Source organism: Bos grunniens, chromosome 24 (genome assembly GCF_055505025.1).
Source record: "Bos grunniens cultivar Pamir isolate PY7600 chromosome 24, Bosgru_T2T1.0, whole genome shotgun sequence".
Classification (NCBI taxonomy): Eukaryota; Metazoa; Chordata; class Mammalia; order Artiodactyla; family Bovidae; genus Bos; species Bos grunniens.
The window spans coordinates 47527114-47542574 of record NC_141188.1 but is presented as its reverse complement, the minus strand read 5'-3'; the positions used below and the strand labels follow the sequence as shown (position 1 = coordinate 47542574).

General features: G+C 37.7%; 1 protein-coding gene across 9 annotated transcripts in view; it reads right to left on the bottom strand.

Moving 5' to 3' along the window:
- The window catches only part of ARK2N (arkadia (RNF111) N-terminal like PKA signaling regulator 2N), an 89106-nt gene that overhangs the window by 37922 nt on the left and 35723 nt on the right, over positions 1-15461 (bottom strand). For all 9 annotated transcript variants that reach the window (XM_086373363.1, XM_086373367.1, XM_086373364.1 and 6 more), the window contains one exon: positions 9681-10463. In XM_086373363.1, coding sequence (XP_086229489.1) covers positions 9681-10395 — 715 coding nt within the window. In that variant the 5' untranslated portion in view covers positions 10396-10463. The remainder of the gene's footprint in view (positions 1-9680; positions 10464-15461) is intronic.

The following is a 15461-nucleotide window of genomic DNA, read 5'->3' as shown; positions in this document are numbered from 1 at the left end:
CAGGGACTGAAAACAAAATTAAATTGGTAGTACATTAGCCAATACATTTAGTCACTATTAATTAAAAAACCCATTCAATACATACCCTTAATAGAGTGACCATTTCATCTCTATCCTCTAGAGGGTTACCCTTTATATCAGAGTACCAATTTCACCGGATTCTGCCAGGTAACTGCTTAGAGAGTTAAAGCTTAAAATAAAAACCCATCTATGTAACATTGGAAAAATACTGCTTTTCTCACACATAAACTCAAACTCCTGTCTAATCTGTATTCCTTACAGTATCTCACATAGCAGGTACAGAGCATTAATTTGCTCAAAAAGTAATTCATTCTTCCTGCACACAAAGGCTACTTCATACAAGTCATTAAAGACTAGCAACAAAATCAGTTCATTAAATGACCTATGAAAGAATGACATAAAAATGCTCATGCAATATTCACTCATGACCTCCAGAATGAGATTAATTACATCATTCCTCTTACAGGAATCACAAGCAAGTCAACACTGTTGTAGAGATTAATGCTAAGAGACTCTAAGGGAATTAACCACTTACCTATCTGGATTCACTAAGATTCCCTATTTTATATCTTACTGATATTTATGCTTTTGGCATGAAAAAAGCATAAAGATGAGGATCACTCCTGCTGCTGCTGAATCACTTCAGTCGTGTCCGACTTTGTGCGACCCCATAGACGGCAGCCCACCAGGATGTCCCTGTGGTTGCCATTTCCTTCTCCAATGCATGAAAGTGAAAAGTGAAAGTGAAGTCGCTCAGTCGTGTCCAACCCTCAGCAACCCCATGGACTGCAGCCTTCCAGGCTCGTGCATCCATGGGATTTTCCAGGCAAGAGTACTGGAGTGGGGTGCCATTGCCTTCTCAGGAGGATCACTCCTATCATCATATAAATACGGTTCTATGTTCCAAGCACATGTAACAAAACTCTAACTAGAATTCATGAAATTTTGTTTTGAATAACTAATTTTTTAAAAAGCAACTTGTTTACTATTTAATTTTTAAAACATTACCAAAAGAAACTTAAAATGGGCAAAAGCATATTCTTTCTTACACAATTCAAAAAGCAGATAGTTAACACAATTAATTTTGTGATAGATTCAAAGGTTGTTCTATAATATTCCCATTTTCAACAAAGTTAATCAGAAAAGTGTAACGTCTGAGAATTCGAATGTGCTGTCAACATTCCAACAAGCCACAAAGGGCTGTTGCAGCAGGTCTTGGGAATCAGGCAATGCGAGTAAGCACCTGATGGGTGATGGGGAAATGCCTTGGCCAACTAGCTGCATTTTAAGTTCCCTGGGCTCCAGTAGCTGCTTGTCCTCTTCACCAGTCAAGGTGAGTTAGTTTTTCCATCCACATTCGGAACTTCTCTGTCTGCCTCTGCATCTTGGAATAACAGCTCATGACCTCTTCTAGGACACTGCCTATAATGTTTCTAACACACACAGCACCCCTGCCAAGTAATCCTAAAACTTCGCTGGGCGCTCCTTCAGATCCGCCAGTATGACTGAAGTCAGTTTTAAAGGCAGTGAGGCCATTTGATAAAACGTCATTAAATCAGAAAATTGTATTTTTATGAAGACATGCTTATTCAGGAAAATGACTTAAGCATTACCAAGAACAGGCAAATAGATTCAGCAATGACAAGGAGCACTTAATTAACCAAACACAAGTAATTCTGAGAAAAATAACATGACACTACCCTTTTTTCATAGCTTCACTGAATCTGCCTAGGATTTTATATTTTGTACTATACAACTAACTACTCAAGTTTGAAAGTATCAGTAGCTTTCAAACTTGCTAAACATAAAGACCTGGAATGGTATAACAAACACCAAAACGTAGGCAGCTCCCAGGCATAGGTTTGTTTTAAGCCCCCTGGGTGATTCCAGTGTACAACCCTGACTGAATATCACTGTATCCCTGAATATTTTCACACCATGACTTTAAAATTCTAAAAGGTGTTTTAACAGCTGACCATAATAAGTCAGTATAAATAATTCTGTTAATTGATTTTCATCAACTACTCTTAAGTTAAAAAAAATTGTTTTCCTTATGGAAAAACCACATAAAGGATATACAAAATCCATGTATACTGCTGTGTAATATTTTTTATAAACCCTGGTTTATGCAAGGTACTAAAACATATATCTCAAAAAAAAAAAGTTTTGTGGTTAAGTTTTGGATATACAAATCATATTCTGCTCTTTTAGAGAGCACATTAATGGCTCTGAGTTGTCCTGCAGTAGACAAATCTGTTTCCACATGATCCAGCACTTTTCAAATGTGTGAACAGTGTACACCTATTAATATCAAGTAGAACAGTGGTTTCAGAGGATTTCTGTTTTAGGATATGCTCTTCTATATACAGTGTTTTATCCTTGAACTAGGCCAGATTAGTTTTGGTTTGGGTCCCAAATACTTTGGGTTTCTAGTAAAACTAATTATACTGAACTCTTTTCTTCGGGTAACTATTAAAAATGTTACCTCCTCAGATCACTCTTGCCTATGCTACCTAATATAGCTATTCTACCCCATCTCTAGTTCATTTTTATCTGAACTCTTATATCTTGCTTTATTATTATTCATAATGTATATTCCTACTTGAGAGCATATGATGAATTCATTTATTATCTGTCTCCTCAAAAAAGATGATGTTCCACGAGGGCAGACATGTTTCATTCACTGTTGCATTCCCAATGCTGCATAGCAGGTGTCCAAACTTTGCTGAATGAATGAATGATGGAATCAATCAAGCTTGGCCTTATACCATCTACCTATATCAAGAAGTCTTTATAAAGAACTGCCCCCATGAAATGCTCTATTATATTTATCCCAGAATATTTCTGAAAATATAGTTTACTTTATCTCATAGTGGCTTTTTATGAATAGGCAAAAGAAAAGTTTCCCAGGTCTCAGTATCAAGAAATGCAGTGTTTCTCTTATATTAAGAAAACTGCTTATATCATGCCACCTCACCTCTACTCAATGCCTAAAAGGCTACAGGACAAACTTTGAGCCCAATTCTACCTAGCAAATAAAAACTTCATCAAGTTTATTGTTACCAACTTTTCCCTCTAACTTCATTTTATTCCTCCACCCCTGATTACTCCATTCCATGCCCTCTCTCCACATTAAAAAAAAAAACCACCTTATTTATAAGTAAACGTCTTCAAGAAGGACATACCTTTCCCCAAAGTATAACACATTCAGCTTATGGAGAAACTAAAAGGAGTTTGAAGTATATTAAACTTTCTTTAAACAGTTTATATCCATTATAAGTGCTGGGTAAACTGTAGTGTACAGGACAGGAATTTATACAACTACTTTGATGTTTCAGATTCTGGTGCTGCTTATTTTTCAGTATTTAAAAGCTGAATTCAACAAAATGGTATGAGAACACTTGTGCTAAGGACAGCAAGATAAGATGCAGCCTTATAAAGATGACTACCAGCAAAACGCACTAAAAGCAAAGACATTTTAAAGTCTAAAAAGACGACGCAATTACACATGTCAAAACAAACAGGATGTACAATACCGAGTATGAACCCTAACATATAAACCACGGGCCCTGAGTGATGACGTGTCAGTCTAGGCACAAACGTCCCGTTTTGTGCAGGTGCTGCTAGTGGAGGAGGCTGCACGCAGGTGAGAAGGGGAATAAATGGGAAATCTCCTTACCTTCCGTTTTATTCTGCTGTGAACCTACAATTGCTCTGAAAAATACATCTAAAAAAAGAAAACCAACCAGGGACCATATTCTCATCTTAAACACACTTATGTCCTTTTAACACTAAAATATATCCTACTTTGAGAAAGACATATCAAAAGCAAAGTTTATGCTTTTGCATACACGAAGTTTTTAAGGGCACTCACCTAAGGAAATAAATTAGGAAGAACAGGCTGAAAACAATACCTCGGTGCTTTAACATTAGAGATTGTCAAAGAATATCCACCAGTAACATTTCAAAGCTTCTAAATTTAAGGTAACATTATCTGGACACTGTAGTATTGAGGAGATCACATTTAAACAATGCATGCTTTTAATAAAATCACTTAAATGGATAAAAATTTATAATTGCTCATGTTTGCTAATTTATAAAGACTGTGCTGTGGTTTTTATAATTAAGAACATTTTAAAAAACGAGACTGTACTGTTCAGAACTTAACTGAAGCAGACTACAATGATTTTTAGCTATGGGAGACTTCACATATCACTGCTTAACTGACTGAGTAGTTCTCAGTCTGGCTGCCCAATGTCATCACCAGGGAGTTTAAAAATGCTGGTACCTTTATGCTAAGTGAAATAAGTCAGAGAAAGACAAATATTGCATGATCACACTTGCATGTGCAATCTTAAGAAAACCAAACTATAAAAGCACAAGAGTAGTTTGGTGGAGAGTACAGAGTGCAGCAAGAATGAGTTAAGGTGATCAAAGGGGACGGACTCCCAGTTGTATAAGACTAAGCTCTAGGGATTTAATACACCATAGTGACTATAGTTAACAATACTACATCATATATTTGAAAGAAGACAACTTCCTAATACATAAATCGTAAGTATACAAATAAGAGGTGTGTTAGCTAACCCTATGCTAATAAATTTCACAATATATACATTTAGGAGAAGGGGACAACAGAGAATGAGATGGTTGGATGGCATCACTGACTCAATGGACCTAAGTCTGAGCAAGCTTGGGGAGTTGATGATGGACAAGGAAGCCTGGCGTACTGCAGTCCATGGGGTCACAAAGAGTCGGACAAGACTGAGAGACTGAACTGAACTGACATTTATTAAATCAATACCTTATATACCTTAAATTTATACAATGTCATATGTCAATTATGTTTCCAAAAAGCTGGGGAGAAAATGCTGATGCCTGGGTCAGATCCAGAGATTCTGATTTAACAAGTCTGGAATGGAGCCTGGGCATTGTAAGTTTTAAGTGCTCCCCACTCAAGTGATTCTAACACACAGCCAGACTGAAAACTGCACAAGATACTACGTTCTTTGTTTGCATTTACTAATCACTGCTTTCAGGCAGTTTTCACCTGATTACACAGTCTTGGTATTTTGTTATCAATGTATTTAATGAGTCTCCTAAACAGCTGCCAAAATACAATCAGATTTTAAATTATGGCCATGGGGCTTTCAGTCACCTCATATTCAAACAGGAAACAGGTTACAGGATTCCCAACCTGGGTTTGGGGTCTCATCTTCCACTGCAAGTCCCTACAGCTTAAATTAATAATAAAATTTTTCAAGTAATTCATCCCTCAGTAGGTTACAAACCCTTACAAATCAATTTTAAACAAAAGTGTAGCAAGAGGAAAATGTGCAAAGAACATGAATAGATTGTTTACCAAAAGAATACAAATGGCTAGTATGATTTTTCAACTTCATTAGTGATCAAAGAAATACAAATTAATGCCAAGATACAATTCTTTCATCAAACCAGCAACATTTTCATAAACACTCAAAAGAGAGAAAATAATGCAACCAACACTTAAGCTCCTGGATAAAATAAACTCAATAAAGTCTTAAAGAGTAGTTTGGCAGTATGTGTTGAGAGACTTAAAAGTGTTCATACCCTTCTTCATAATAGCAAAAGCTAAAAACAGCCCAAAGGCCAACATTCGGGAAGTTATTTTATAGTTAGATAAATTATTCAAAATCCACACATGGTTTTAGGGAGACCATTGTGTTTTGGTTAAATGTTCAAAATGCAATATTAGAGGGAAAGAAAAGTACACATAGTATGACCAATTCTCTTATCTATTATGGAAGGCGATACTCTTAAATGTTAACATAAACAGGATTTTAATCTTAGACTTCACATTTTTCTATTTTCAAATTTTTCTACGAAGGATTTACTACTTAAAGAAAAATTTTTTTCATTTCCAAGAGTTAAATGATCAGGCACAATAAGTCTCTACATAGGAAAAACTGTAAGGTAAAACTATAACTAATCATGAGGGATTTCACTGTATAAATAATTGTGGTGAGTTGTGAATGCTGAGATCCTAGCTTCAGGAGGGCTGAGCTGCTCCAGCCTGACTACAAAGGATTAAGGACTCAGATGATCTTAGGTGTCCTCTACAGCCTGACATTCTCCAAAATAGACCAATTAGATTTTCTAAATGCAAACCAACTGACCCTTACCTACCAAGATGGATACTATTTTTGAGCCTCAGTCCGAGTAGTCACTTACATGGTGCACTACTAAACTACACAAAAGTAGGTCATTATAGCCAAGATAAGATGAAGCTACAGGCTTTCCAGGTGGCACAGTGGTAAAGAATCTGCCTGACAACGTAGGAGACACAGAAGACATGGGTTTGATCCCCGGGTTGGGAAGATCCCCTGGAGTACGAAATGGCAACCCACTCCAGTATTCTTGCCTGGAAAACACCATGGACAGAAGAGTCTGGTGGGCTATAGTTCATGGGGTTGCAAAGAGTCAGACACAAGTGACCAACTGAGCACACACACACAAGATAAAGCTACTGTGAGGTTTATTGTATACTAAATATTTACGAAAAACATGTCACTGGAAAAACTTTTCTCTGCTGCCCACCCTCAATGATGCACATAAGCTGCTCTATTCAGAGAATTTATGAATTGAAGTCTGATGTCTGTTACTCACATTCACTAAAATAAAAATGTCCTGGGAGAGTTCCACGACCATCCAGTGGTTAGGACTCCATCCTTTCAATGCCAAAGATTTGCATTCAATCTCTGATCAAGGAACTAAAATCCCACAAGCCATGTGGCACAGCCAAAACAAAACAAAAAACAAAAATTCCCTGCGAGAGCAGACTTTATATATCTAGTTTCAAAGTGATTTTACAGAAAAACTGATGTCTCTCACAACCCGTGAAGAAGTAACGCTCCAATAATAAAACTGCAAAGAATGATTAATAATATAAAAAGATCATCTATAAATGAGATACTCAATAAAAACCTTGAAAACTCAAAACCACCATACACTATTTTCACATTAATATCCACTATGAAACACTCTATTTTTGCTCATCTCTAAATCCCCCAAATGAAAGAACTGCCAGAGTTATCTTGATATGATACTTCCAGATTCTTAAAAGAGAAATATATCAATAGTTTTGAAAACTTCAAGGAGAGAATGACCTAGTGTGGATACAAAGCTGCCTGTCAGCTAAATGCTAACTAAGACAACAAAACCACTTTGTAAACATCTGTGATCCAAATATCAAACTCAATTATTATGCATCACCAGGTACTATGTAAGTCTGCAACATTATTTTCACTCTTTAAAAGAAAATGCATTAATTGTTAAATTGTTTGGCGTAAGTTAACATTTAGCATAATTCCTTCAGTGTTTAAACTGCTGCCAAACAAAGTTTATAAAGCACTTCTGAACTACTAAAATTATTTGCATCTTAATGAAAGTGTAAAGCAAGAATATCAGTTTTTATTCTCCCTCTTCGTTTCCATTCTGTATAAATCGAGCATTCAAATTCCAGATCCCAAGAGATTCATTGTTAGACATGTCCAGTTTAAGTTCACCTGAATGTCCACAGTGCTGCACTCATGTTTCAAGTCAGCTCACAATTTATCCTACCTTTACAATCTATGTGACTTTTCAGCAACTGCCTTGCAATTAGGGCAGAGTGTATCCCTCCTGCCCCAAAGTTATAATGTGACTCAAGAAAATGAGGTACACATAATTATGACAACACAAAAGGCCAATGTCAAAATTTTTCAGGGATAACAATGTGGATAGTTGAAATGAACTTCTTAATATTTAAACTTAAGCTGTTCTATCTTTGTCACTTTGCATAATTCTAGGAAAGACCATTCATAGCTGCTCATGCATACAGCATCTTCAGAAACTGTGGTGTGCAGCCCAGATAGTCATAGAGTGGCCCTGCACCTTACCTACCATTTGGTTCTCCATGATTACTCTACATAGTCTGAAAACTCTACATATTTTCAAAACAAACTAAATTATAGATACAGATAATTTACTTTGGTGTTTTGGTTGGTATACAATTCAGAACAGACAAGAAATAGATGACTGGCATTTTAGAAGTTTTAGATACTGGTCAAGGTAGTCAATTAGCAGAGGGGTTTGGAAAACATGAACAAAGCACACCTAATCTATATAAGCCCAACAGGGAGAACGTCCTTGAAGGTATTTCTCATGCTATCTCTACAATGGGGTCTATCTTCAAAGAGAATTTTTGCTCACCCACCTTCTCCGTTTCCATAAAAAGACAAAGAAGCATTGGGCAGTTACATAAAAATCTGTTTAGTGAGTGGAATTAAGCACTGTATCAAGAGATCCATTATGATCATGAGTAGTAGATTAGTACAGGACCTAAGAATGCATAAACGACTGTATGGTTGTTAATAGGCTTTCCTTAAAACACTAAATATAAAATTTAAATATACCTGCCTTAAAACAACCCTAATGTCTGCTTCTCTCATGCAGTCAACTGCTGGGCTTCAATTAAACCCTCTCTCCCAGTAATTAATTCAATAGATATTAAAACAGTAAGCATGTCCAACAATTGTTAGGAACACATTTAATATACTATATGAATGATACTTTTATTGTAAGTTGAATACCTATAAAATCGTTCTTGTTACTGAGTTTCTGTAAGTTTGGTTAGTTATAGATTTAATTAACCAATATGATTTTTCTTGAAATATTCTTCGTATATCAGCAATATGCTGATGTATAGAATCAGAAACCTTTCAAAAAACTAGGAGAAAAAAAGTCACCCATAAAACTTTGAAAACCAAAACTTCCCCCTCTTTACCATAGCAACAAATAACATTGCCATGATCTATTACATGCTGACTACTTTACAGAATGTTCCTAATCGAAAGTCTCTTCAACAATGAGAATTCACCCAATTAAGGACAGTTCAGATCTCATTTTTCTTCCAGTAGAAAATCTCAAGACTGCCTTCATAGTACACAGTATCAGACAAAGTAATATAGAGAAAGCCGATTATGTCAAACATGTAATAAATTACAGACTCATATCAATGAGAGCTGGAACAGTGGATTTCTACTGAACTTTTTAAACTCGGGGGTGTTGAGGGGGAAATTTTGCAAAAAACATTCTTTTCAAATGCAAGTGACAACAAGCTAATCATGCACTGAATGAGGGAGAAGGGGAATACATAAAACTACTGTTTTATCAGGAACAGTTATTAGAAACCTTTAACAAAAGATAGAACATGTTATTTCAGACACCATCAGCTTGAGTGCAGTGGCTATATAATAAAGCAAGGTGCCTATTCCTGAGGAATATGTACTTGGTAATAACACTGAACAGTGAGTATTAGATCTAAGCAGTGCTAGAAAGGCAATGATGGGAGTTCAGGTAGTGGGTTACAGAGAAAGACTTGTGAGAAATTCCATTCTTTAAAAATAATCTTGTCCCTATCATTAATTTTTTTTTTTTTTCCGGGCTGATGTGCTAAAGTGCACTAGAAACCTCAGAACAGATTTTTAAATTGGCGTGTCTTGTTAACACACTGCAGTCTTCAAATTTACATAGAGCTGCAGGTCTCCTGGATTTTTTTCAAGTGTCACTCATCTAACTGAGCCCAAGAGCTGAGAAATGCCATGAGGTGCTCTACAGTCAGTTTAAAAAACATCCTCTACCTGGTATCTCTGCAGTGATTGTCTTGCTGCTCCCTGAAACCTCTTCATCATCATCTGATGAGCTCGTGCTTGAGTCACAAGTCAGGTCACTATCACTGGTACTACTGTCCTGCAACAGGTTATACTTCTTCCGTGCAGCAGCCTCCCGTTTCTGCCTCAGTAGCCTGATTCTCTCCTTGTGCTTTTGGCTCCGATGACCTTTAACCTTGGCAACTCGGCCATTCTGTTTATCACTGGATTGCCGGTTTTTCTTGGCAGCCATGGTGGATGTTTCACTTTCAGATCGTGACCGGCGAGACTTACGCCCAACTGTGGCACCAGACACTCCGGAAGGGTCTCCTTCTACCGCTGTTTCTGCCTGGGAGGGTTCATTCTCCTCTGCAGAAGACAATGTATCTGAATCGGCCAGGTGGCCGCTAGAGGAAGGGGAAAGCATACAGTGGTTAGAGGAATCACTCTCGTAAACTCGGCCAGTTGTCGGCTTGTCACTCTCTGTGGATGCTAACTGAGACTCAGAAGAGTCCCTTCTCAGTTCCATCAACAAGCAGGGCATTGAAGAAAGAACTGTAGAATCCACCACACCATCTTTTGGAACTTGAGATTCCAGTTCCACAGATCCATCTTCCTCCTTAGCTGTCTCTTGTTCAGATGTTTTTGGTGGCACTTCAGACTCAATAAGTTCTTCAACTTTTCCCACTGCCTCCTCCATCTTCATTTCAGATTTTCGAGTTAATTCATGGAGCAGTCTAGGAAACTATGTCAAAGATGTAACAGGAAACCAACCTGTACAAAAACACACAAAAATCAATAAACAGAAATGGCAGATCACTGAATCAACATAACATTCCTACCTTTCTAAGTGGATAGTAAAAGTAGCCATCATATGGGCCTTTAAAATATATGTATCTATTAATTGCTCGAACAAGTCAAATTCAAAGGACTTAATGCAACCAAATACTGGCATACATGGCTACTAAAAATGGCACAATATTAATCTTCTATTACTCAACTTGCAAGGCCAGCAAGCAACCAAACAAGTATTCTCAACTTTAAAACTTTATTTAAAGTGTTCAAGAAAAGGATCCTCAAAACTTTGATATAGGTAGCACACATTTTTAACTAATATAAATGCTTCAAAAAATTGATCTAGAACAAGTTAACTGGAATGATTACTTTTATGTTCCAACCTTCAAAGAAAAGAAGCAAGGGAGAGAGCTACAGGGGAGTGACATCAAATGCACATCTTCGTTAAAGGGAAAAAACCCATCAATTACGTGCATCTGACAAGTGAACAAAAATAATTATGTGATCAAAGCTGTCTGCCATTTTGCTCAATAGGAGCTGCTCTAGACAGGCATTAAGCCGAAAAACCTCAATCTGTTGTTTCATCTGTTCTTCCTAGTTCCCGTAAACCTTTCATCACACCGAAAACGAGTCTAGTCTATGTTTTGTTTCATAAACAATAGCCACTAAATACAGATAAACTACTTTGTGAACCCAGAAAACCTAATACTCTCTATTTTAAGAATGACTTAAAGGGTTTAAAAGAAAACACCCTACACACGCATTATCCACCTCCTATGCTAGCTTCAGAACCTAATATCTTTCCCCCACTGTGTGTGCTACAACTCCACTTACTCATAAGAGAAACAGGACATAATCTTTAACCACGAGAGTTGTGACCAATACAGCACGAAGTTCATTAACTGGTAGTTTTAAAGAGAATGCTAACAATGTATAGGGCAAGTAGTATGTCACCCTGAACAACTGATGATAAAGAAGGCAATTATCATAATGTCCCACAAGTCACAGAGAGACACAAACATTAAGCTACATGGTGTTAGTAAAGGTTCAATAAGACATCATTCCATAGAGTTCCCTTGATAGTTTACTATGTGGCAGACAGCAGCAGGAGGATAACTGAAAAACCCTTTCATTGATCTAATATGACAAAGTCTACTTTTTGCTTACTATAAACATATAAACATAAATGTTCTACTATCTGTTACTTTTCTCCCCGCTCAGCTCCTGTTCTTAGCTGCTGACAACACGGGCATTCTGCGGCTTCCCTGGTAAAGAACCCACCTACCAAAACAGGAGACACGGGTTCAACTCCCGATCCAGGAAGATCCCACGTGCTACAGAGTAACTAAGCCCAAAGCACCACAACTACTGAGCCTGGGCTTTAGAGCCCAGGAGCTGCAACTACTGAGCCCTCGCGCCACAACTTCTGGAACCCACAGGCCCTCAAGCCCGTGCTCTGCAACAAGAGAAGCCACCACGAGGAGAAGCCTACGCACTCCAACTAGAGTAGCCTCAGCTCGCCACAACTAGACAGCCCGAGCAGCAAAGACCCAGCACAGCCAAGGAAATAAAGAAAACAAGCCTTACACATTCACGAAAATCAGAACATTCACGACCACTGGGAACATTTATAAATTAAAAATCCCATGGGACTTCCCTGGCAGTTCAGTGGTTAAGACTCCACACATTTCCACTCCAGGGGGCCCAGGTTCGATCCCTAGTTGGGAAACCAAGATCCCACATGCCACAACCAAAACAAAAAAGTATAAATATATCTGTATCATAATTAATTTTTGAGCTGAAAGAAAAATAGCATAAACGTCTTTGCAAACACCACTCCAAAAGGAATGTAACACCACTGAAAGCCAACAGAGGGAGTAAAAGTTAAATTAACAAACTGCCAGTGTCCTGAATGAAGCATGCTGACAGAAAAGAGAAAAAAAAAAAAAAAACAAGAAATAAAATATTTATAGATATGCAATATCCTCTGGTAAGAGGAATAAAACAAGGTTTTCTAACTGAATAAACATGAGAGTTGACTCTTCTGCAGATTATAAAGTTATATACTCTAGAATAAAATTCTTCTTAAATATCAGAAAAGACACTAAAATGAAAAATAAATCTGTTAAAATGATCTTTAAAACTCTTGCTTCTTCAAGCAAATAAATTATGTGGATAGCACAAATAAATATAGACTGTTTCTCCTTGTAAGAAAACATAACAATTATCAATTTCTTTCAATATGACACATCAACCTTTCAAGTTCCTTAAATTTTAAGTATTGAGATTTACAGTGGCTTCTGTTTCCTAAAAAAGCAACCAGTATTGCAGGCGAAACCACTTAAATATGTCCATATTAATCACAAACACTGGCATCAACTATAAATAGAACATCATGGTATGCCCATATGATGTGGCCATAAAGGATAAAAAAATTCTCTATACACTAATATGGAGCACTTTCTAATACATAACATTAAATGAAAAAAGATACATTATACCATTAATGTAAAATGAACAAAATTATATGAGTTTGTCTGTACACACACAGAAATCTCTGGAAGGACTGTGAAGAGAGTAACACCAGCTGCGCTGGCAAGGAAAGAGAGTGACTGAGGCACAGGAGTCAAAGACTTTTTGCTGTCCAAGAGTTTTGTACCTCTTGAATTTTGTATCCCATACAACTCTACTCAAAACTCCATTCTAACATAAAAGTCTACTGAAAGTCTTCTGAAGGAAAAAAGGACTGGTGTTTTTTCTGCTCAGGACACCAATTACTATTTAGGTCATATTTAGTCAGTTAATTCTATTAGAAGTTCTCTCCATAGTGGAATTTGGTTGTAATTCATAAAACAAGGAAAAAAGTAAAACAAAGTAGAAATAAAAACTCTAACAAAATTCTCTGCAATGGAATAAAGATGAAGTATCCAAAACACCAGGGGAAAAGATGTCATATGCACATATTAATCCTCCCAAACAGATTATTTACTGCATATATGGTTTTCAATCAGGGGGGAAAAAGTGGGATTTTCCTGGTAGAGGCAGTCAAATGTAGCTGGCAGTAGAAATGATAAAATTATCAAATGGGAGTTGCATCTTTGAGATAAAAGACTCTCAACCCTCTAGTTTAATGTTCAGAGGGTTTTTCAGTGAATGTACATTCAAGTATGAAATCCACAACAATTAGCATTTATCCTATTAGAACAGCATTCCCACCCCCCATGCTATTCTTCCCTCCCATCTAAAGGTTATCAATCCCCTTCTGTGTATATGTATATATGTATACACTGTAAATGTTATTACAACCTGCTGCTGCTGCTGCTAAGTCACTTCAGTCGTATCCGACTCTGTGCGACCCCACAGACGGGAGCCCACCAGGCTCTCCGTCCCTGGGATTCTCCAGGCAAGAACACTGGAGTGGGTTGCCATTTCCTTCTCCAATGCATGAAAGTGAAAAGTGAAAGTGAAGTCGCTCAGTCGTGTCCGACTCCTATCGACCCCATGGACTGCAGTCTACCAGGCCCCTCCGTCCATGGGATTTTCCAGGCAAGAGTACTGGAGTGGGTTGCCATTGCCTTCTCCTATCCCCTATCCCCTCTCATCTCTCTAGAACCTTACATTATGATTATTCCTTGGCACTTATCAACCTCTCACACTCAACTAGACCATCTGTTCATTCATTCACTCACTCATTCATTAAAAAAATAAGTAATCTACTTCTGCCTATCACTTCAACCTCACATCTCCCATCTCCTCCTCCAGGGAACTCTTCTCTTCTTTCACATCCAACTATTAACAGAGCTGTCCAAACTTTTTCCTCTATTTTCTTACCTCTCACATTCCCTCTCCAACCAAATCTCACCTGACATCTGCTTCTATCAAACCAGTAACAGTTCTTCCCAAGATCATGAATGACCCCCATATCTCTGAATCCGACACAGATCTAACCTAATGTCTAAGCATCATTCTACGCCTCACCACTCTCTTCTCCTGAAACTGTGCTTCTTTGGCTTCAGGTTTCCCTATCTTACTTCTGGCTGCTCTTTCCCGGCCTGCTTTGTAAGGTTAACCTCCTCTAACGCATCCCGCAGTCATTAGCCCCGGGGCTGGTCTTCTTCCCGCCCACCAAAGTGAGCTACCCTCCACTCAGTTTCCACTCATAATCTTGTTTTTCCATCTTAGACTTTCTCTGAACTCTATTCCAGTCTTCTCAAGCATCCACTTGACATTTAGATTCACAAAGATAATCAGTTCACCGTAACCCATCTCTTTACTACCCTACTCTGCTCCTTCTCTAGCCTTCCCCAGCTCAGTCAACAGCACTACTACTATCTCAGCTGCTTATGTCAAAAACCTGAGGGTTATCCTCAACAGTGCCTTCTCCTTTATTCACTGCATCCCATCACTCACTAATTTCTATCAACCCTGCATCCTCAGATTACTAGTTTGTCCACTACTGTCTCCACTGTTAACCACTCTAAACACAATCGCTACCATTTATTTTTCAATGGGATGATTGACAATCAACTCTTGACTCTGTATTCAGTCTTGCTCCTACCCACCAACCTATTTTTCATACAGCAGGCAGAACAGTATCTATACAAGGCAAATTTGACATGCTTATACGGGAAAGTTTTTACTTTTTTTAATATTTCACATACTTTCTATAAATATTTTTAAAATATACTGTAAGGTTGGGGTGGCAAGATGGGGTGGGAAGGAGGGAGAGATAACCAAGAGGAGAGAGAAGTTAAAGGCAACCTGAGCTTTGCTGATGCTTTTCTCTCCCCCTTTAAAAGAACTGTATGCAATTTCAAAACCTAGCTGTCAATTTTGGACAATGAAAATGTAGCATTTTATTAGTCTTATACTAATTAAGAAAGTAAAACAAAAGAAGATGAGGACAGGTGGAAAAGTTAAAGCATGGAAAGGTCCGCTCTGAGGAGACAGTGAAGTGATAAGCATCAGAGTGAATAA